Source organism: Dreissena polymorpha, chromosome 13, assembly GCF_020536995.1.
Source record: "Dreissena polymorpha isolate Duluth1 chromosome 13, UMN_Dpol_1.0, whole genome shotgun sequence".
In the NCBI taxonomy this organism is placed as follows: domain Eukaryota; kingdom Metazoa; phylum Mollusca; class Bivalvia; order Myida; family Dreissenidae; genus Dreissena; species Dreissena polymorpha.
This window is the reverse complement of record NC_068367.1, coordinates 45,998,262-46,023,699: the sequence shown is the minus strand read 5'-3', so window position 1 is coordinate 46,023,699 and position 25,438 is coordinate 45,998,262. Positions and strand designations below refer to the sequence as shown.

General features: G+C 37.1%; 1 protein-coding gene across 1 annotated transcript in view; it reads left to right on the top strand.

Moving 5' to 3' along the window:
- The window catches only part of LOC127854633 (tyrosine-protein phosphatase non-receptor type 4-like), a 129,863-nt gene that overhangs the window by 68,168 nt on the left and 36,257 nt on the right, over positions 1-25,438 (top strand). Inside the window, exon 13 of the mRNA XM_052389696.1 lies at positions 11,360-11,501. Coding sequence (XP_052245656.1) covers positions 11,360-11,501 — 142 coding nt within the window. The remainder of the gene's footprint in view (positions 1-11,359; positions 11,502-25,438) is intronic.

Below are 25,438 nucleotides of genomic sequence, written 5' to 3'. Positions count from 1 at the left end.
CAAATAATAATTTAGGATTTCTGTTCTGTTAAGAGTTGCCCACACAGCAAACATATGTCTGCCTACAGACATGTGGCATGAATTGATGTTAGTTACCTGTGGTACTCAACATTGGTGCTTTCCCATTTATTATACTTGACGCTGACACCTGCTGTAATCTCTATGCAGAGCGGTGCTGGAATCTGGCTCTGGGAGAACCGGGCTAAATGCTTGTGTGTAAAGTGTCATTCAAGATTAGCCTGTGCAGTCTGCGCTGGCTAATCAATGGGACACTTTCCGTCTAAACAGGATTTTTGCTAAGAAGAGACTACCTTAAAGAATAAATGCCATTAATTTAGAAAATGCTGTTCCTGATGAACCTTTGTGGACTCCACCTGCTTATATGGGACACTTAATGCACATGCATTAAAGGGACCTTTTCACAGATTTTGGCATATTTTGAAGTTAGTCATTAAATGCTCTATTTTGATAAATGTAAACCTTGGATCTTAAAAGCTCCAGTGAAAAATCAAGAAAAAAATTAAAAATAGGAAAGAAATGTAGCTCGCAGCAGGGCTCGAACCAGTGATCCCCTGAGTCCTGGAGTAAAAACGCATTAGCCCTCTCGGCTATTCTGCAGAGTGTTCATGCAGGACGTATTTTATACCTTATATAAGCAATCTTCATAGTTTCGTAAATATAAACGACAACAACAGAACTCTGCAAATTATTCAATCTTTTCGCGTTGCAAGGCTTTATAATTTTTAGGTTTTTAAATCATCAAAAGATGCATATAATGGCTATAATAGACTATGGTAAATGTTCAGAAATACTATTTCCTCACAAATATATCATAACTAAAACGAAAATGTGCGAATCAGAAACAACTTTTTCAATTTTGTCAATTTACCAAACTGTGAAAAGATCCCTTTAAGCCCCGTTTTCCCAGAGTTTGTCTTTGTTTATTTGCTGGGATTCACAAGTCCTAGGGAAAACATACAGGAATTCCTTTACTCAATAAAATTCCTATTTCCTTGGCTATTTTATGTTTCTGTCATTATATATTTAATGTATTTAACCAGTAAATAATGCAAATAATATGATTAATATTTTATGTATTTTTTAAAGAAAAAAATGCAGGAATTCATTTAGAAAATTTAATTCAGTTACAACTTAAGATTTCCACTAGGAGATTTGTGGCTGGTATTACTGATCCAGTGGCCATACTATTATGTTTTCTAACCTTACTGATGCACTGGCCATATTGGCCCACTGGCCATATCTGACTGGTCATATCAGCCCATTGGCCATATTCCACTGAACAACAGATCCGCTGGCCATATCAGTCCATTGGCCATACCGATCAACTGGCCATACAGATTCACTGGCCATATTGGCCCATTGGCCATATCCCACTGATCATATCAGCCCACTGGCCATACAGATCCGCTGGCCATATCAGCCCATTGGCCATACCGATAAACTGGCCATACCAACTGGCCATATCAGCCCACTGGCCATACAGATCCACTGGCAATACCAACTGGCCATACTGATCCACTGGCCATACAGATCCACTGGCCATATCAGCCAACTGGCCATACTGATCAACTGGCCATGCAGATCCACTGGCCATTTCAGTCCACTGGCCATATCAGCCCACTGGCCATACAGATCCACTGGCCATAACAGCCATTGCCAATATGGATCCACTGCCCATATCAATCTACTTGCCATATTGTTCCACTGGTTAAAGCGATCTACTGACAATATCTACCCATTGGCCATAATGGCCCACTGGTCATATAGACCCAATGGCCCACAGGCCATATTGGCTCACTGGCTATACCGATCCACTGGCCATGTAGACCAACAGGCCATACCCAGCTGTTGACCAATTCTGCCCACTAGCTTTTTGGATCCACTTGCCATATGGATCAAGTGGCTATATCGATCCATTGGCCATATCATCCGACTTGCCATATCCGCGCATTGGCCATATCTATTCACTGGCCATATTGGCCCACCAGCCATACCAATTTTGGCAATTATAAACAAAATGCAATACACCAATAGGTTGACACTTTTTAGCTCACCTGATTGCTCAGGTGAGCTTTTGTGACCGGTCTTTGTCGGTCGTATGTCCCGTCAGTCCATCCGTCCGTTAACATTTGCTCGTAAACACTCTAGAGGCTACATTTCTTGTCCCATCTTCATGAAACTTGGTCAGAAGCTTTGTCCCAATGAAATCTCGGCCAAGTTCGAAACTGGGTTGTGCCGGGTCAAAAACTAGGTCACTAGGTCAAAGAAAAGAAGAACCTTGTAAACACTGTAGAAGTCACATTTCATGCCCAATCTTCATGTAACTTTGTCAAAATGTTTGTCTTAATGATATCTTGATTGAGTTCAAAAGTGGTTCCGATCTGGTGAAAAACATGGCCGCCAGTGGGCGGGGCAGTTTTCCTTATTTGGCTTAAGAGAAACCTTGTAAACACTCTAGAAGTCACAATTTTTGCCCAATCATCATGAAAGTTGGTCAAAACATTGGTTCAATTGATGTCTCAGACGAGTTCGAGATCGGTGAAAAAACATGGCCGCCAGTGGGCGGGGCATTTTTCTCTATATGTATTTAGTGGCAGTTTTCCCTATTTGGCTATAGAGAAACCTTGTAAACACTCTAGAAGTCACAATTTTTGCCCAATCATCATGAAAGTAGGTCAAAACATTGGTTTAATTGATATCTTGGACGAGTTTGAAAATGTTCGGGATCGGTGAAAAACATGGCCGCCAGTGGGCGGGGCATTTTTCTCTATATGTATATAGTGAAAACATGGGAACACAGCAGAAGTCACAATTTTGGCCCAATTTTCATGAAATTTTCTCAGAACATTTGTTTCCTTGATACGAGAGTTGAGTTCAAAAATGGTTCCGGTCAGTTCAGTAACATGGCTGCTGGGAGGGGGCAGTTTTCTCATTATGACCCCCTCCCCCCCCCTTTCGAAGAAGAAGGGGTATATTGTTTTGCTCATGTCGGTCCGTCCGTCCACCAGATGGTTTCCGGATCATAACTCAAGAGCGCTTATGCCAAGGATCATGAAACTTCATAGGTACATTGATCATGACTCGCAGATGACCCCTATTGATTTTCAGGTCACTAGGTCAAAGGTCAAGGTCACGATGACCCGAAATAGTAAAATGGTTTCCAGATGATTACACAAGGACACTTATGCCTAGGATCATGAAACTTCATAGATACATTAATCATGACTTGCAGATGACCCCTATTGATTTTCAGGTCAATAGGTCAAAGGTCAAGGTCACGGTGACCCAAAGCAGTAAAATGGTTTCCGGATGATAACTCAAGAACGTTTATGCCTAGGATCATAAAACTTCATAGATACATTGATCATGACTCTCAGATAACCCATATTGATTTTAAGGTCACTAGGTCAAAGGTTAAGGTCACGATGACCCGGAATAGTAAAATGGTTTCCGGATGATAACTCAAGAACGCTTAGGCCTATGATCATGAAACTTCATAGTTACATTGATCATAACTCGTAGATGACCCCTATTGATTTTCAGGTCACTAGGTCAAAGGTCACGGTCACGATGACCCGAAATAGTAAAATGGTTTCCAGATGATAACTCAAGAACGCTTAGGCCTAGGATCATGAAACTTCATAGGTACATTGATCATGACTCGAAGATGACCCCTATTGATTTTCAGGTCACTAGGTCAAAGGTCAAGGTCATGGTGACCGGAAATAGTAAAATGTTTTCCAGATGATAACTCAAGAACGCTTATGCCTAGGATCATGAAACTTCATAGGTACATTGATCATGACTCGAAGATGACCCCTATTGATTTTCAGGTCACTAGGTCAAAGGTTAAGGTCACAATGACCTGAAATAGTAAAATGGTTTCTGGATGATAACTCAAGAACGCTTATGCCTAGAATCATGAAACTTCATAGGAACAGCGATCATGACTCGCAGATGACCCCTATTGATTTTCAGGTCACTAGGTCAAAGGTCACGGTGACCTGAAATAGTAAAATGGTTTCTGGATGATAACTCAAGAACGCTTATGCCTAGGTTCATGAAACTTCATAGGTATATTGATCATGACTTCAGATACCTCTATTGATTATCAGGTCACTAGGTCAAAGGTCAAGGTCACAGTGCCAAAAAACGTATTCACACAGTGGCTGTCAAGGTCACAGTGACTCAACTTAGAAAATGGTTTCCGGATGATTACTCAAGAATGCTTATGCGTAGGATCATGAAACTTCATAGTTACATTGATCATGACTCGCAGATGAAGTAATGATGAAACTTGACCAGGATGTTTGTCTGGACAATATCTAGGTCAAGTTTGACATTTGGTAAAGATTTAATGAACCGACTCCTCTCAGGTGAGCGAACTAGGGCCATCTTGACTCCTTGTTTTTAACAGCACCACCTTTGTTTGACACATACATCTGTAGTCTTGAAGCTTTTATTTAGGGATCAATACAAAAGTCATGTTATCCCCCAGAAAAGTGACAGATCCAGTATGGATATTACCCAGATAAAGGCTATTGATTGAGGATTCACAACAGCTGGTAGGCTGTGTGCCCACGTGTATGTCCTATACTGGGTGACTCAGTACCTAGAAATGTTGCAACAGTTGGACTGGATCGTTTTTCAGTAGCTGGTATAACTTTAAATGTTTAACATTCAAGCTTAAAATATTCTTTTTGGCTTGATTTTTCTCCTGCATTTTTCATATCAAGAAAAAGTTTGAAATAACATGCAATATTTAAAACAGACAACAAGAAAAAGGCCAACTTTTGTGATATGTTGAACCTAATTTGATTTAAAAGAATGCATGTCAATTGTTAAATTGTTGGTATTAAAAGACAAGAATGTGTTATTGTTATTTTAAGGCCCCCCTCCCCCCCCTCCAACTTGCCATCAATTTACATTCTTTATGGCAAATGCATTATGGGGTAACTTTAAAATGATAATGCTTTACACTTTTCAAAGAAAAGAAGGCAAACTTAATTTTTTTTATCAACTGTGTGTAACATGTTTCAGAGTAACAATATACATGTTAACAAGCAAATACCAAAAAATGACTCTTACTGTGACAAGCTTGGATCTAAACTGTTCAGTCTGATATTGCCTTTTCGTGATTGCATCATACAAGTGAAGATGCATTCATTAATGTGACAGGAGCAGAATATATTGAGACTGACAATGTGTGGGTGTGAAATTAAGAGGCCAATATGTGGGATGGAGATGGGAATCCCTCTCTGGTGGAACATTTGAATGTCTAGAATGGTATGGGTGATCTCAATTGAGATGCATATATTGGCTTCTTGAGAAGTCTGTGCTTCTAATTTGAGGGTTTAGCATCAAACTGTAGTTTCTGGAGAACAGTTCTGTATCTGGTGCAATAGTTACAGGTTGAAACTTAACATTGTGTTCCAGGCTTTTGTCCTTATCAAAAAAAGTCCCTTGGATTTGAAGTTGTTGAGATACAGTTAACCTTAATTCTTCCTAAAGGTTACTGATGTATTCTCAAAGAATCAAGTAATAATTACATTTGCAGCAAATTATTTTAAACAGAAATCCACTTCAAACTTTGGAATATAATTATTGCTTCAAGCATGAATACTTATATTTAAACGCCAATCAAATGCATTAATTGTCACCAATCGTTACAGTGTCAAATCCATTGCAACAGTTACACAATGAACAATTTCTAAGTCATTTTCTGTACACAGTCTCCATATTCTCTTCAAATATCAGTATTTAATTATGTGGAAGCGCAGAATATTAAGGAAATTAAGTTCATTCCGAAAGCAATGTGGGTCTTTTCCAAGCTGTGACCTTTCCAATTCATTATGTTCTGTCACGACTCAGATACAGCAAGAGGCTGCAGCTCTCTACAATGTCAATTTAGCATCTTAGTATCTTGTGTGACATCAATTGAAGGAGGAATGATTTCTGGTTGATGCCAAGCAATATGAGACAAGGGATGGGATGATGGAACTGTAACATGATAGTGGATGGCATTGTTAAGATCTGGATTGCGTTGTTAAGATTGTATTGGGAATAGAGCTTTCATAGTTTATGACTCTGATTAGTCTCCTATGTTAAATGGCATTATGTATTTAAGAGAGAGAAGCATGCGATAAGCATGTTTTATACAGCTGGTCAATTTTCTTCTGGTTACTAGAATTGTGGATAACTAGAACTGTGGACGATTTCATAGTTAGGAATCACTCAATTTTTTGTTGCCTTGTTTGGTGTCAAAGGAAATGTTATTATGTATTTCATGTAGTTATGTTGTTTGATTGAACATTTGTTGGTGGGCCTGTGAAATAGAGCTACTGTTGCTGCCATATTGGAGAAAATTGAATATAAAATTTAATGTTGTTGCAGTGAACTTTGTGTGCAGTTGCTATTAATTGTTGATGGAGTAACAGACATTTGACTCATATGAATATTTTGAAGATAATACTATTACAATTAATAGTACTTGTGCAGTCCTTAAAGATTTTTCCAATTTCACTTGTAAACAAGTGTTACAAAAACAAGATGTTGGGATAGTGTGGTAATTGAAAGTCAAAAGTGACTGAGCATATAGGTTTAACAAAATCTGTATAATAAACATATTTTTTGTGATTGTTTCTGTGAGGTGAGGTCTGCCCTGAGACCATGTTTGCCTCAGTGCTCATGTACTGGGAGAACGTGAGTTTTCTGAAATGTTTTGATTGCTGGCGGGTAAAAAAAACGGCTGATTATCAAGAGATAAATGGGTAAGAACTGATTAACTGATGTTATTGTTTGTTTAACAATGTTCTACCCGTTTGGAATTCTTGGATTTTATTGTTTGACAAAAACTCTTTGTTAAACATTTGTTTAGTGTCAATATTTTGTGTCTGTTGCTTTGATATAATGTGTTTCTTTAATATTGTCTGGAAACAATGTTATTTCTGCTGGTATGTCTTTTGTTGTATTTAGATATTTACTTTTTCATTTATTTCCTTCACAAAATTCTTGGTTTAACTTTTTTGTGACGTTTTTATGCCCCTGAAGGAGGGCATAATTATAGTGATCGCACTGTCTGTCTGTCCGTTTGTCTTTTTGTCACACTTTTGCGTTTAGGTTTAAAAAAAATGCTCATAACTTCTATGTCCCTTGAGATATAACCTTCATATTTGGTATGCATGTGTATATGACAAGGCCTTTTCATACGCACACACATTTTTACCGTCCCCTTTGACCTTGAACTTAGGGACCGGTTAAGGTTTCGAAATCTTGAGTTTAGGTTTCGAAAAAAGTGTTTTTGGGGGCATATATAAAATAGGAGAAATTTCATTCTGATGTTTTCTCTGATGTTATGTAATTATAGTTAATAACCAGTGATAATTTTATCATTGTGATAGTTTTAGCTCATCTATTTTTTGAAAAAAAAATTATGAGCTATTGTCATCACCTTGGCGTTCGGCGTTGGCGTCGGCGTCCGGTTAAGTTTTGCGTTTAGGTCCACTTTTCTCAGAAAGTATCAATTCTATTGCATTCAAACTTGGTACACTTACTTACTATCATAATATATTACAGTCAATCTTGTGGATGCGACCACTTGTATTAAGCGACCTTTGTCTTATGCGACCATTTTGAAATCCCACGGAGCTTTTTCGCTATATAATGATATTGTATTAAGCGACTTTTGTCTTACGCGACCAGCGACCGCTGATTTGTGTGTATTTTGATGTCCGAATCTTGTATTAAGCGACCACTAGGAGGTAAAAGTGGTTAATCTATCGATCTGTCAGGGACAAATCCGTGTTAATTGTTTATCTAAGCCGATAAGATGTACTGTTACACCTCTGCTTTGTTTTCACAACCATTATGATTATGCTTTGTCTCGTTGACCGGTTCTGACCGGTATTGTTGTAGACTGCGTATTAATTTATTGAGTTGAATAATAGAGGAACGTATTACACACAGTCTACAGCTTAAATAGTTTACTATGTGGATCGTTAAGAGACAATGCCGATTTTTCTCGAGTATAGATAACAGGTGCAGAAACAATGCACTGTACGCGACAAACATTTCCTGAGAAGTGCGGAAAATAAACTATTAATCGGCAACATCTGTCGAAATCCGTACATTACCAATTTGTAATAATGCTAATTAGTAGATATTTGTAAGCCAATCACATTGTTATTTACTTAATAAATTTTCCAACCAGGTCTGATTGTTTGTTTTCAATTGACGTGTTTTAATTTTTTCAGCTCATTATGTATCATAATCGAGTTAGATTTCCTTAAGCGTACATGCAGAAATTAAAATGTCAAAACAAAAAGTGTTAACGTTGAACGAGAAAATTCGGGTTTTGGAATTGTCAAAGAGTATAAGTGCACGTAAAATCGCAGACGAGATTGGAGTCGGAAAAACCCAAATTCAGAACATTCTTAAGCGTAAAGCCGAGGTGCTTGAAGACGTGGAAAATAATGTGTCAGGTGAAAAAAAACGCGCAATATAGAAACGGAAAGAGAAATACATGTGATAATATATCATAGCTTTTGGCTTCTGACATTTATTTCTAGTTTTAGCTGTACACATGTATATGTAGACTGTTACACATTTTTAGCAAAATTCTTTGTTCTTAAGAAAAATATTTCCTTGTCTATGTTGTTTTTGCAAATAAATATGTACACACAATTGATTTATAATAAATGATAATTTATAATAAGTGAAAAATAAAACACATTATAAGTAAAATATTGTTTATGTATTGTGTTTATATTCATTTTATTATAAAAGTTAAAATCATTGTGGATAAAAGAGATAATCCTTCATATAGATTAAAATTGAGGGTAAGCATTCTTCCAGAATGGCCTTTTGTATTCAAAGACCGTTTTATTAAGAGACCACTTTTGATTACTCCCTTGAGTGGTCTCTTAATACAAGATTGACTGTATTGAGGGGACTGGGCAGGCAAAGTTAGATAACTCTGGCATGCAATTTCCATCCACTTTTCTTCTAAAGTATCAAGGCTATTGCTTTCAAACTTCAAATACTTTCATGCTATCATGAGGTTACTGTACCTGGCAAGTTGAATTTACCTTGACCTTTGAATGACCTTGACTCTCTCACACCCTCACACTATACCCCCCCAACCCCCCCCCCCCCCCCTTTTTTTTTTTTTTTTGAAACTGTTAAAAAACACAAATATTCATTTTTATTATTTTATGTTTGAAATACCGTCCAACCATCACACGCAAGAATCCTCACCCTTTTTGCATTTTTTTTTTTTGCATTTTTAGCCGGATTTTTTTCGAAAAAATCTCGGCTTATAGATTGATGTTGTCGGGCGGGCGGGGGGGCGGGCGGGCGGGGGTGGCGGCGTGCTAAAAAATGTTAAAGTTCTTATTTCATGGTATAACTTTGGTATGCTTGGACCTAGAGTCTTCAAACTTGACATGAAGGTTGGCCAGGATTAACAGATGACCACTGGTCATTTCAAGGTCATTCATTTGAAGGTCAAGGTCACTGTGACCTTCAATATAAAAAATGTTAAAGTTGTTATAACTTTGGTATGCTTGGACCTAGAGTCTGGAAACTTGACATGAAGGTTGGCCATAACTAGTTAGTAACCACTGGTCATTTCAAGGTCATTCATTTGAAGGTCAAGGTCACTGTGACCTTGAATGTAAAAATGTTAAAGTTCTTATTTCATGGTATAACTTTGGTATGCTTGGACCTAGAGTCTTCAAACTTGACATGAAGGTTGGCCAGGATTAACAGATGACCACTGGTCATTTCAAGGTCATTCATTTGAAGGTGAAGGTCACTGTGACCTTCAATATAAAAATGTTAAAGTTGTTATAACTTTGGTATGCTTGGACCTAGAGTCTTGAAACTTGACATGAAGGTTGGCCAGAACTAGTAAGTTACCACTGGACATTTCAAGGTCATTCATTTGAAGGTCAAGGTCACTGTGACCTTGAATGTAAAAATGTTAAAGTTGTTATAACTTTGGTATGCTTGGACCTAGAGTCTTGAAACTTGACATGAACGTTGGCCAGAACTAGTAAGTAACCACTGGACATTTCAAGGTCATTCATTTGAAGGTCAAGGTCACTGTGACCTTGAATGTAAAAATGTTAAAGTTCTTATTTCATGTTATAACTTTGGTATGCTTGTACCTAGAGTCTTCAAACTTGAAATAAAGATTGGCCAGTACTAGAAGATGACCACTGGTCATTTCAATGTCATTTATTTGAAGGTCAAGGTCACTGTGACCTTAAATGTTAAAATGTTAAAATTGTCATAACTTTGGTATGCTTGGACATAGAGTCTTCAAACTTGACATGAAGGTTTGCAAGCACACTTAGATGACCACTGGTCATTTCAAGGTCATTCATTCTAAGGTCAAGGTCACTGTGACCTTGAATGTAAAAATGTTAAAGTTCTTATAACTTTGGTAGGTAAAAATGTTAAAGTTCTTATTCCATGTTATAACTTTGGTATGCTTGTACCTAGAGTCTTCAAACTTGACATAAAGGTTGGCCAGTACTAGAAGATCACCACTGCTCATTTCAATGTCATTCATTTGAAGGTCAAGGTCACTGTGACCTTCAATGTTAAAATGTTAAAATTGTTATAACTTTGGTATGCTTGGACCTAGAATCTCAAACTTGACGTAAAGGTTTGCAAGCACACTTAGATGACCACTGGTCATTTCAAGGTCATTCATTTCAATGTCATTCATTTGAAGGTCAAGGTCACTGTGAACTTAAATGTTAAAATGTTAAAATTGAGATCAAACTTTCCTAATTGTCAATTCAAGTTCATATTTGTGACCTTAAATGTTATTGTTGTTCATGTATATGCATGCATTCAAAACATAACACAAGGTTTGCTCATGCCTTGAAAAGTACTTACATTTCATTTTGACCTTTGAACAATATTTCAGTAATTTAAGTATTGCATTGACAAAAACACGAAAGGTACTTTCCTGTCATTTAAATCAAAAATCCGGCTTCAATGCGGTCATCTCCGACCGCGGAACTCTTGTTGGAAGATAATGTAATAAATGTCCACACCCCCACACTATACACCCCTCTTCACTCCACCCCTCCCTCCTTTGTGATTGAAAATGAGAGTCCCTTCACCCTTAAAAAGAAAATAGATGAGCGGTCTGCACCCGCAAGGCGGTGCTCTTGTTAAAATATTTGTGATGATGGTAACATTTTGATATTTGATGATTGCAATAGTGTGTTGATTTCCAGTGATAGTTATAGCAATATTTTTCTCTACTTCTTGTGATAATCACAAAGATATTTTACAAACATGTGTTTGTCTTGTTTTGCAGTGATCATGGAGGGTTCATTGCATCTCATCATGCCAACGCCTACCCGGCCCCTTTCCCACCCAGTAAGAAGGCCAATGGGGCTGCAGTCACCGACGCGAACCACAACACGGGCTCAACCAACTGTGATACTTTATATGATATGGTAAGTGTTGTGTTGTTGTGTATTGATCTCATTTGAGCCTGTTTCCTCAACAACTGATCCTGGCTCTGGGGAAAACAGAGTTTATGCATGTGCGTAAAGTGTCATCCCAGATTAGCCTGTGTGCGGACCATGTGCGTAAAGTGTCATCCCAGATTAGCCTGTGTGGGGACCATGTGCGTAAAGTGTCATCCCAGATTAGCCTGTGTGCGGACCATGTGCGTAAAGTGTTATCCCAGATTAGCCTGTGTGCGGACCATGTGCGTAAAGTGTCATCCCAGATCAGCCTGTGTGCGGACCATGTGCGTTAAGTGTCATCTCAGATCAGCCTGTGTGCGGACCATGTGCGTAAAGTGTCATCCCAGATCAGCCTGTGTGCGGACCATGTGCGTAAAGTGTCATCCCTGATTAGCCTGTGTGCGGACCATGTGCGTAAAGTGTCATCCCAGATCAGCCTGTGTGCACAGGCTAATTATGGATGTCACTTAATGCTCAAACTTTTCTCAAAGAAGAGACTTATTTTAAACGAAAACTACCATAAAATTAGAAAGTGAGAACTGTACAGGCTAATCTGAGACAACACTTTACTCTCATGCATTTAACCCTGTTTTCCCAGAGAGAACCTACATTGTACAGTCCAACCTGCCCGAGCGACCGCCTGTGAATAGCGACCAGTTGTCAATAACGACCACATTGATTTCCCCCGGAACGATTTCACTATATTCTGTACCTGCGAATAACGCCCACCTGCCAACAACGACCAGCGACCGCAATTTTACATTCCCAAAGTCGAATTTGATAGCTAACAACGACCACGTCAATGACCAGCGACCACCATTTTACATTCCCAAAAGTCGAGTGACTAACAAAATCGTTTTAATTATCATAAAATAACGTTTCATAACGAATAATTTAGATTTGACAAAACAGCATACACTAACTTATTAATACAATGACAATATATTTTTTGAAGGATTTTCTATTAAACTTTGTACGTTGTCATCGGTTTGCAAAAAAAATAATCTTGTATTCCTTGAAAGAGGCTTACAACGACCACTTCAATCATAACAATTAACGATTTCACAACTGTCAATAAAACAATGACCGCCATAATGCTGTGATAGTCACGTGATAAACATCTTACCAGTGCACTGGTTGGTCGCTATGGAGATATTGGCAAGTGACAGTTTACTCGATAGCTGTTTCTTTTGTTTATTTAACACACATTGCTAATTGGTAGCCACCTGCTTCTTTTATGCATTTGGCAGTTTGACGAAGGTGTAAGAAGTTGCCTTTTTTATTTTATTTGCTCGCGATTATTTATATACTAATTGCCGAAAATACCAAACGTTTGGGGCTTATATCAACTTATAAAGGAAATTTACGGTTTCTTTACAATTACGATGCAAATTGTACACATACAATTTAAATTCATTCCTTTCTTAAATTTCTCCGTGATACGACGCGCATAGATGATAGATAAGTAAATTGTCAGTTAAAGTTAACCATTATGGCATCCAAGCGTTAGTTCGTTTGTTAGTTTATGTTTGGAAATTGAAATAATACATGTAAATATAAAACACAATTGTGATTTCAATCCTTTTTTACATTACACATGCTTTAGAATTCACACATTTAAACAATAGAGCACATACATCATACGGTACCTGTTAAAAGCCTACTAGCATATTTTGCAAAGTTTCAATCGACCCTGCGAATAAAGACCACCTGTGAACAAAGACCACAACGACCAAATCCCTCGAGTGGTCGTTATTGGTAGGTTGGACTGTATATATATTCTGTTATCACTACTTTAATACTTTTGTAGACTTGGCAGTCAAACCTTTCTTTTCATGAATATTGCTTAGCCTTTTTCTGACCGATAAATGACACCACTATCATTTACAACTGAGCAATCAGATTGCTTCAAACAGGTCAAAAGGGTTTCCAAGTCTTTATAACCAACAAGTATCTATGTTATAAATTTGTATTCTACCCAAATCCTGTACCTGATGAATGGTCTATTAGTATGAATATTGAATACGTTATTGTGTCTTCTTAACATGGTTTCTCTTTTTTCAATAACTTAAGACTTACAGAACATTTTGTTGTCGCTTTACTGGAAGGACATGACAATTTGTGTCCTTTTGTTGTCAGCAAGACTTTACGCAACAATTTTGTTCCTCCTTTATAAATTACTGAAAACAACACTTTCCCAATTGGGAAAAAAATGCAAATTAACTAATGACTGTCCAAAAAACTCCCAATTGAAAGTTTCCAAATATATATATATATATATATTATATTTTTTTATTTGCTTTTGAATAAAATGCTACATTTAGTTGGTCTCCCTATTTAGCTCTATTGCTTGAACCTAAGTAAATATAATATTTACAACTTGACAACATTAAGTTATCAATTTTAAAGTTTTTGTGAACAAAAAATCAAATACACCAATTTACCATTGTGCAGACTTCACAACGCTAATTTTCCCAATTTCAGTTTTTTTCATGCAAATTTTTCACACTTGAGCTGGAGTCAGTACTTCTCCCAGTTGGACATAAAACAAATCGCTGTTAAGCTATACTTTAGGACTGCTTGAATGTCAGAAGCAATTACAATCAAGTTACAATGTTTCAATATATGAAGTTTTACCATGATTTAAAATGGTATAATTGTCTTTAATGCGGCAATATTTTCATGCAGAATTATAATTTAATTGTAAATTAATTTATTTCCAAATGAATTACCAAAATGATCTCCCTAGCAGATTTTAACTAATTTTTAATTAACCACTGTTGATGTTAGGTTGCGATACACTGTAAATACTATTTTATATATAAATTACTCAACCTTGAAAGCATGATCTTTCTTGTATGTATACCTCTCAAATGTTGGCTTTTCATTATTTTTTGCCATTGGTTTCAAAGAGTTAATGGTATACAAATTGATTTCTGTACGATTTCAATGAATAATTACATTGGTTTAAGAAAGGGGATATTTTATATACTTTTAAATGAGTATTCAATATGTTGGGCTTGGCACTTTAGGCTTCAACTGTTGAGGTTTGATTTTGGGTCAATATAAAAAAAAACAAGTGTGAAGTGGTTCAAAATAAATGTACAATTATAACATTAAAAAGAGGTCATAAGTGTGTTAGGATATTTTTGGCTTAGCTGTTTGATTTCTTATATTGTTTCTTTATGTTTATCGTCTGGGTTGTGCTATTCAATTTATGGACAAATACAGTGCATGTATTGATATTAATTCACAGTTGTAATTAAAGATAATTAAATGATGTTATGTTAAATTTTAAAGAGGATTAATTTGCATGTCACAGAAAAAGTAGTTGGTGTTGAAATTGTACTGTGTAAATGGAATAGAGAGTGTGTTTCAGACATTTGCAGGAATTAATCAATGAATGATAATAAAGAGACTACTGTCAGTAGCTTGCACAATTTGAAGTGGAATTTGCACAGACATTTCTATTACAAGTTTCATGTGGGACGATTCGATATAGGGCACATTGAAATCAATTTTGGAATCCGAAATAATAACTATATTGTATATGTTTCTGTAGGCTTTAACGACTATTGATCTAACAGTTTTGATCAATTTGTCAACAATGCTGTTTGTATGTGGTGAAATACTTTCTATGGAAGGGTGTCTTCTGCATTGCAGTGGCTTATGGTTAGTCAAAAGTTTGTACATGGTTTTTCTGTGGTCCTGGTGTGTTATGCAACCATTTTGCTGTATAGATTGTTGGTTGTATGTGGATTTAATCCTGGTGAAATACATGGCTGAATAGTGCATAATAATATATGTCTATAAGTGGTTCAATAATTGTTGCTTGCAAGTAAAATTGTGTATTGAACATATTATCAGTCATATGGAATAGAAATTGAGTGAAATATATATTATATTAGAGGTGCTGTTAAGCACTGGTTACTAGTCCCCTACAGGTGAAACCGGAGGGGATTTATGGTTTGCGCTCTGTGAGTCTGTCAGCCTGTCACACTTATCTGGATCCTGCGATAACTTTAAAAGTTCTTCATATTTTTTCATGAAACTTCAAACATGGACAGATGGCAATATGGAGATTATGCACGTCATTTTTAGCTCATCTATTTTTTGAAAAAAATTATGAGCTTTTGTCATCACCTTGGCATCGGCGTCTGTTAAGTTTTGCGTTTAGGTACACTTTTCTCATAAAGTATCAATGCAATTGCATTCAAACTTGGTAAAGGACAAGTTGCATAACTCTGGTTGTCATTTTTACAGAATTATGGCCCTTTTTTGACTTAGTTAATTTGAATATATGGTTACATTTTGTGTTTAGATTCCCTTTACTTCTAAAGTATCAAGGCTATTGCTTCTAAACTTTAATAACTTTCATGCTATCATGAGGGTACTGTACCTGGCAAGTTGAATTTTACCTTGACCTTTGAATGACCTTGACTCTCAAGGTAAAATTATTAAATTTGGCTAAAATTGCCATAACTTCTTTATTTATGATTAGATTTGATTGATACTTTGACAAAACAACTCTTGCCTGACATACCACAATTGACTCCACCCAAACCATCCCCCCCTCCCCCCCCCCCCCCCCGAATCCCCCCTCAATCCCCCCCATTATTTTTTTTTATTAAAGATCATCTAATAAATGACCACCACACCCTCACAATATACCTCCCACCCCCCACCCCAAAAAAAAAATTTTTATTCCCCCAGTAGGGTGGCATATAGCAGTTGAACTGTCCGTCAGTATGTCAGTCAGTCTGTCTGTCAGTCCAAAAAAAACTGTAACATTGGTCATAACTTTTTCACTTTTTAAGATAGCAACTTGATATTTGGCATGCATGTGTATCTGATGGAGCTGCACATTTTGAGTGGTAAAAGGTCAAGGTCATCCTTCAAGGTCAAATGTCAAATTTATGGTGTCTGTCCGTCCGAAAACTTTAACATTGGCCATAACTTTTTCAATATTGAAGATAGCAACGTGATTTTTGGCATGCATGTGTATCTCATGGAGCTGAACATTTTGAGTGGTGGAAGTTTAAGGTCAAGGGCATCCTTTAAGGTCATCCTTCAAGGTAAAAAATAAATAAAATTCAAAAAGGCGTTCTCATGAAGCTGCACATTTTGAGTGGTGGAAGTTCAAGGTCATCCTTCAAGGTCAAGGTCATCCTTCAAGGTCAAAGGTCAAAGCACAAATAAAAAATTTCAAAGCGGCATTATCATGAAGCTGCACATTCGGAGTGGTCGAAGTTCAAGGTCAAGGTCATTCTTAGGGTCAAGGTCATCCTTTAAGGTCAAAGGTCAAAAAAATATTCAAAGCGGCGTTATCATGAAGCTGCACATTTTGAGTGGTGTAGGTTCAAGGTCAAGGTAATCCTTCAAGGTCAAGATCATCCTTTAATGTCAAAGGTAAAAAATAAAAAAAATCAAAGTGGCGTTATCATGAAGCTGCACATTTTTAGTGGTGGAAGTTCAAGGTCAAGGTCATCCTTCAAGGTCAAGGTCATCCTTCAAGGTCAAAAAAATAAAAAATAGTTCAAAGCAGCGTTCTCATGAAGCTGCACATTTTGAGTGGTGGAAGTTCAAGGTCAATGTCATTCTTCAAGGTCAAGGTCATCCTTCAAAGACAAAGGTAAAAAAAAATAATTTCAAAGCAGCATTATCATGAAGCTGCACATTTTGATTGGTGGAAGTTCAAGGTCATCCTTCAAGGTCAAGGTCATCCTTCAAGTTCAAAGGTCGAAAAAGAATATTTCAAAGCGGCTTTCTCATAAAACTGCACATTTTGAGTGGTGGAAGTTCACGGTCAAGGTCATCCTTCAAGGTCAAAGGTAAAAAAATAAATAAAAAAAATAATTTCAAAGCGGCACAATAGGGGGCATTGTGTTTCTGACAAACACATCTCTTGTTTTTTTCAAACATGGTTAAAAAACACAAAATATTTTTTATTTTTTTTTTATTTTTGAAATACCGTCCAACAATTCCACCAAGAATCCCTCTCCCCCCCCCCCCCCACGCCCCCCCCCCCCCCCCAAAAAAAATTTTTTTTTTTTGCATTTTTTTTGCATTTTTGGAAGATAATGTAATAAATGACCACACCCACACACTACACACGCCTCTCCACTTCACCCCTCCATCCTTTGTGATTGAAATTGAGATAGGTCCCTACTCCTTTAAAAAGAAAAATAGATGAGCGGTCTGCAGCCGCAAGGCGGTGCTCTTGTCATTTTTAACCAGGTTTTCCGAAGGAAAAAACTGGTTATTAGATTGGCAAATGCGGGCGGGCTGGCTGGCAGGCTGGCGGGCGGGCAGAACAAGCTTGTCCGGGCCATAACTATGTCGTTCATTGTCAGATTTTAAAATCATTTGGCACATTTGTTCACCATCATTGGACGGTGTGTTGCGCGAAATAATTACGTCGATATCTCCAAGGTCAAGGTCACACTTTGAGTTCAAAGGTCAAAAATGGCCATAAATGAGCATGTCCTGGCCATAACTATGTCATTCATTGTGAGATTTTAAAATCATTTGGCACATTTGTTCACCATCATGGGACGGTGTGTCGCACGAAAGAATCACGTCAATATCTCCAATGTCAAGGTCGCCACGACTAAAAACAGATTTAAAAAAAAAAAAAACTTACAAAGGGGGTTAATTTTGTTTGTTCATTTCAAAAGTTCAGTTTGAGTTTTCTCCCTTTATCAGATTTTTTTTCACAATGAAAACCTGGTTTTGTGACAATTTTGTCCCTTGTTGTTTGTACGTCAAGAATTCTGGTTGCTATGGCAACAAATAGACTAGAAATATTGCTGAAACTGGTGGAGTTTCACTGGTAGGGGACTTAAATTGCTTTGCAATAGTCTTGTTTTATTGGGCTGCAAGTTGTATTGTACAAATCCAAGACTTGAAGTGCTGAAATAAAATTTGGAAAAAAAATAAAAAGCCTTTATACCTAAATTATGAAGGAGATTAAGCTTGTATAGTATTGAATATGTGGATTATTACATTTTCAATTTCAAAATGTGGTGTACTTTTAGGGAGATGTTTCTAAATCACCAAAATCTTGTTTTCATTTTTATATTGCTGATACGGATAATTTAAAAAGAATGGGTAGTTTTCATGCCATGACAATACACCTTGTTTTATATCCATTAACAAACCCCTGCATTGTGATAATGAAATCTACAGATGAGCAGAAGAGATTGTGTCTTCTGCTTTAGATTTCATTTACTTAAAAGACAAGGAAAGTGCCCATCCTTTAAAAATATATATCTTGGAAAACACACGAAATTCAGCCTATTCGTCCATGCTTCCTAAACAAATAACTGTAATTCTGACTGAAATTATTTTAATGAGAATGGATGAAGCCTTGCAAGCAATGAGTCCTGACTGATTGACATCATTGGGTCTCATTATCTCTCGGCAGATACATGGTCTGGTACAATGTGTGGCTGACATTCCTAGAATCAGATTATTGGTCTATGTGGGCGTTCTAAACAGCTTGGCTCTTGTTATGTGTTTCATGTAAAAGTATATGGTTGTTTTCGCTGGGGGTCACATTCCCTGTACTAATTTCTTTGACATTTGACTGTATTAATATCTTGAAAACAGCAGTTTGTTCTAATTATCATTGTGGAGCTTATTTACAATATATTGTCAATGTGGTTGATCAAAATCAGATTTTAAACACAACTATGACAATTTGATAATTCATTCAATCTTGAGCTGTGCTCTATGAAAATGGGGTTTAATGCATGTGTGTAAAGTGTAGTCCCAGATTAGCCTGTGCAGTCTGCACAGGCTTATCAGGGATGACACTTTCAGTTTTTATGATATTTACTGTTTAAAGAAAGTATCTTCTAAGCAAAAATCCAGTTTAGGCGGAAAGTGCCGTCCATTGATTAGCCTGTGCAGACTGCACAGGCTAATCTGGGATGACACTATGCACATGCATTAAACACCCTTTTAACAGAGCACAGCTCATTTGTTTGTATGTCCTTTAGTTGTATATGGTGGCATTGACCTTACCAATAATAACAACGTCAAGGGTTCAAGGGTTTCTCTTGTACCTCCAAACAGGTGTGGGATGTGGGCATGCATTGCCAATTCATGTCCTGTGCCAAGCTGTTATCCTTGATCATAAATTCTGACTTCTTTATGCTAATTTCTGGCTCCCACGCTATTGTTTTGTTTGCAGTACATAGACTGGTGCTGCTGAGCTGTCAGTGAGTGTTATTGTATTTATAGGTTACCTGGGAACCTAAGCCTATTAACCTGTATCAAGTTTTTTTAAATTCATGTTGTTTTTTTGTTAAAAATGATAATTCAATTGTCATTATGATTATCTAGACTGGTGCTCTTTGTGGTTTTGTATTGTTTGTATTTCTTCATCTGATCAGAAACAAAATTGTAATGAGCCACGCTCTAGGAAAATTGGGCTTAATGCATGTGGGTAAAGTGTAGTTCCACATTAGCCTCTGTAGTCCTGAGTCTGATTGGCTTAATGCATGTGGGTAAAGTGTAGTTCCACATTAGCTTCTGTAGTCCTGAGTCTGATTGGCTTAATGCATGTGGGTAAAGTGTAGTCCTGAGTCTGATTGGCTTAATGCATGTGGGTAAAGTGTAGTTCCACATTAGCCTCTGTAGTTCAGAGTCTGCACAAGTAATCTGGGATAAGACTTTACAGACTTGCATTTTGCTTTGTTTTCCCAGAGAACAACTAAAATAGAAAACAGCAGGTTATTTCTTGACAAATTGTTCACTAATAACCTAATAATCTTGTGACATATTTGACAGAAAAAATGCCTTATTATGCATCTTGGTGTCAAATTTGACTTTTAGCTGAAAGAAAGGAAACATTCCTCTATCAAACAATTTACAGAACATTAGCCCTGTTTTGGGAAGAGAATAGATGTGAAATCTCAAAGAATGTGCCAGATGCCAGTCTCTTGTACTGCATAGGACTCAGGAACATTCTTGTGCCCATGTACCAGAATGTCAATTGCAGAAGCCACAATACCCAATTACTGTAGTTATGAAACGTTTAAGACAGGCTTTGCAGATGGATTAGGGCCAGGAGTCCAAAAGGTATGGTCTCAAAGTGAGAACTGTACTGGTAATACCCTGATTGAGAAGGGAGAAGTGAAGTCTTCCAAGCATTTACATTCACTGGTGCTGGGTACCTGCATGCTATCTGACAGGAATAATAATCATAGCCGTGTGTCAGGACTGAAGAACAAGTGGGCTCGGCAGATAGACTGGTTTGATGCATACAGTGTTAGTTTAGATCTGTTTGAAAGGCAAAAACATAGCAGGGAAAGTGCCGGTGAAGCTGGACGTGGACCTGGCGGAGAGTGTGACCATTACCAGGATATAGAGGATATTTTGCATGAAAGTCTACGGTCTTCTGAACTTTCCCACTCTGATTCAGGGTGGTCTGGTAGTCGTATTAGCACTGCAAAATTGTCCTGGAAAGGTAGAATTGAGAGGGAAAGTTTTTGGTACTCCTCAAAAAAGGGCTGTATAGATTGGTTGGAGAAAACATTTGATGAGGATAATGAAATTAGGCTGGGACTGTGTGATACAACTCAGGAGTATTTGAAACTGTTCTCTGGTCAGTCTAGTGGCACTTGTGGCAGGAAATTAACTAAAGTACTGAAAAGTGACTTTTTTATGACGACTCAGTCTGGCATGGTCCCAGCATGCCAACATTATCATAGGAAGCTGGGGACCGATGGAAGTTCGGTAGATGACTTTCGGGGTGACAATTTCAATGAATCAGGGGAAACAACTCTTGAGGAAGAAGTCTTTGAGGAGGATTTTTATTATTTGGGAATTCCACAGGTTAGTTTTAGATATGATACTGGTCTTGGTTCATTTGATCTTTGTTGTTTGTTATCCTCCGGGGAACGATATTGGGCAATTTTCATCCTTCCCTATGTCTTTGTGTCCGCAACACTTTAATATCCGGATCCATATCTCGGAACTGCTTGAGCGGATTACATTGAAACTTTGTACTATAGTATATATGAGCTGTGCTCTGTAAAAATGGTGGTTTAATAAATGTGCGTAAAGTGTCGTTCCAGATTAGCCTGTGCAGTCAGCACATGCTAATCAGGGAAAACATGTTCGGCCTAAACTGGATTTTGCTTAGAAAATACTTTCTGCAAACAGAAAATATTATGAAAGCGGAAAGTGTCGTTCCTGATTAGCATGTGCAGACTGCACCAGCTTCTCTGGGACGACACATTAGGCACATGCATTAACCCTTTGCATGCTGGGAAATTTGTTGTCTGCTTAAATGTTGTCTGCTGAATTTGTATATTTAGCATTTTCTTTGATTTTTTTCAAAGAATACTATCAGAATAGCAAGCAGTTTGGATCCTGATGAGACGCCACATACTGTGGCGTCTCATCTGGATCCAAACTGTTTGCAAAGGCCTTCAAAATTTGGTTCCAGCACTGAAAGAGTTAAACCCCTTTTCACAGAGCATGGCTCATATGGATAAGAGGATGATGCATGTCAAAAGTCAGCCCAATCCATTCCCATATTACGGAGTAAACTGGCCTTAATTATGTTAACTTACTAACCAGTTTGTTATGAAATGAAATGTTTAAACAAACATAAAAAGAGAATACTACTATTTATTCACTTTAAAACATTAAAAATAACCACAATAATTTGTAAGCTGTATCTTACTATTCAGAATATGTCTTATTTTCCAATGATGTATTTGAGATTGTGTTTCACAGATACTCAAATCTGCCCCTTTTTTTCTCAAGTCGGTTGAATGGACAGGGGAAATAAATAACCGATAAAGACAGTCATGTTGTATATATTATCTAGAAATATTCATTTGCTGACCACATTTACAGCGTCCGATACATCCACTGTCCAATAAATAACCAAATAACCCTTTGCTAATCAGAGGTAATGTTTTGGAACTCATTCACTGGTTACATTTGCATACATATCCAGTTGATGTTGAAAAGGAAGAGATCAATTCCCAAAGACAGAAATATACATTTACATAAATGTCAGTCATGTAAAATATATTGCAATGTTTTGTTTTTTAACCCAGGGATATCACTTGCCCTTTTATTATATTATTTGGTAACGCAAGCTGTCCTAGTTCACACATGATGCTATCTGGTCATGCTAGTTGTCCTAGTTCACACACTATGCTATCTGGTAAAGCTAGTCGCCCTAGTTCACACATGATGCTATCCTGTACAGCTAGTTGTTCTAGTTCACACACTATGCCACCTGGTAAAGCTAGTTGTCCCAGTTCTCACATCATGCTATCATGTAAAGCTAGTTACTCTTGTTCACACACTATTCCACTTGGTAAAGCTAGTTGTTCTAGTTCACACATGATCTTATTTGGTAAAGCAAGTTGTTCTTAGTTCTTGTATGATGCTTTCTAGTCAAGCTAGTTCTAATTCACACATGATGCTATCTGGTCAAGCTAGTTGTCCTAGTTCACACATGATGCTACCTGGTAAAGCTAGTTGCCCTAGTTCACACATGATGCTATCCTGTTAAGCAACCAGTCCTAGTTCACAAATGATGCTATCTGGTAAAACTAATTCACAAATGATGCTATCTGGTAAAGCTAGTTGTCCAGTGGTTCACAAATGATGCTATCCTGTGAAGCTAGTTGTCCTGGTTCACACATGATGCTTTTATGCAGTAAAGCTAGTTGTCTTAGTTCACACATGATGCTATCTGGTAAAGCTAGTTGTCCTCACTGTTCACACACTATGCTGTCTGGTCAAGCTAGTTGTCCTAGTTCACAAATGATGCTTTATGGTAAACCTAGTTGTCCTAGTTCACACATGATGCTATCTGGTAAAGCTAGTTGTCCTAGTTCACACATGATGGTGGCTGGTCAAGCTAGTTGTATTAGTTCACACATGATGCTATCCAGTAAAGGTAGTTGTCTTAGTTCACAAATGAGGCTATCTGGTAAAGCTAGATATTCTATTTCACACATCAAGTCCTGTGGTAAAGCCTTTTATCCTAGTTCACACATTGGATATATACCTTATTAGCCTAGGTTATTATTTATTACCATATATTACACATATAACTGTCTGGACAAACTAGTTATCTTATATATCATATAAGACATTGTGGTACTGCTTGTAAGCTTGTTTATGCACAAGGTCATTTTATGAAGTTTGTTTAGTTATAAACTGTTTTTTGTTTAAACTAAACTAATTGACCCTAAATTTTGGTGTAGACCCTTAAACTTGCTGTTATTCCACTTATGCTAAATCCACAAACATATCTAAAAATTGCAATCATATTATCTACATTTGTTCATATTCACTAAATAAACTTATAATTAACAAAAATTCACTAAAGAAAGAATATAAAATAAAGAGATTTGAACGATTTCTGCATGTTCTTGCATATTCTTGTCAATTAGGGAATCATAACAAAGTTATAAGACCGAACAAATTTGCTGACCAACTAAGCCTACTTTTTTGGCATTGAAAGTAGAAGCAATACACTATTTTGCCATTTTTTGTTTCAAACAACGACATCTGATGAAGCTTGTTAACAGACTAACAGACTTCATAAGTTTTTGTGGTCAAAGGTTATTTCATGGATAAGGTCATCAGGTACAGCTTGTTTCGACAGTTCATACATATAAAGTTTAAACTTTTTGAATTTTGGTACAGTAGACTCTGCCAATACTGGACTCTCTGAATACCGGAACTCTCCTGATTCCGAACGGTCGGGCCAGTTGGGTATTTTCTCCTTCTATTTTTTTTGAAAAAATGTTGAATAAATGAACTCTCAAAACCGGAAACCGAACGGATATCTCCGTGAATTTGGTCATTTTCAACGTAAAATACATTGAGTATACCTGACGGTCTAAATTATCAAGATGCCCGAGGCGTGAAAATAACAATACCTAGTCAGCACAGCGCGTGCGTTGTCACACATTTTGCTCGCGAAATTATCGATAATCAGATTACACATACCATAAAGGTGTCAAGTTGTTACCGCGCTATGGAAGTCCGATTAAGTAATGTAAAACAAACTGTGACTGTCTATAATAGACGTGCGGTAACACCAAAAAGTGATTGAGTTGATTGTTTTATTAAGCTTATGATAAACAATTTAATTAAAATATTAATGCATGCCGTTTGATCTGCTCGGGTATTTTAAAAGATCTTATAGCCATGTTTTTAACGCTTAAATGAGACGGATGGCGACTTCCTGGCAGCTGCAGACACCCTCCTTAACATTTCAGAAAATAAGATCGTAAAGCAGAAATGTGCACTGAAGCAGAGAGTGATCTCAGACTTTTTCGTGAAATCGTGAACTTCAATGATGTGTAGGTTTTGAGATTATGAATGTCTTGAAAATAATTATGACGCTGTTTTTTGCGTGTGTGTATGTTTTGTGAAATGTTGTACATGTATGTATTGAATAATAAATCTTGTGTCCACAACAATCGTATTTGTGTCGTCACTCGCCTATATGACAAATGTCACGTACGTTCATGTATAAAGCACCATGCTCACTTTGGGATAAATCAAAACAAGTCGGTATTGGATGTTGTTTGCTTTTAATTGAATAAAAACACATTTTCTTGAAGAATGCTATAAACATAATCATTACATGAGTACAGTTATCACATGGTACATGTAAATGAATATGGTTTGTTTTATTCATATGTGATTATGTACACAATGTATCCAATGTATATTTCGGCAATATGCATACTCTTGGTAAACCGGAACTCTCTGAAAACTGGACGATCATGCTGGTTCCCAGGCCGTCCGGTTTACTGAGAGTCTACTGTATTCAACTTTCTTAAAAAAATACATGCACTGTTTGAAAAAGAAATGGCACTATAATAATGGTAAAAATAGTTGGCTAATTTTGTTTTTGGATTTAGGCA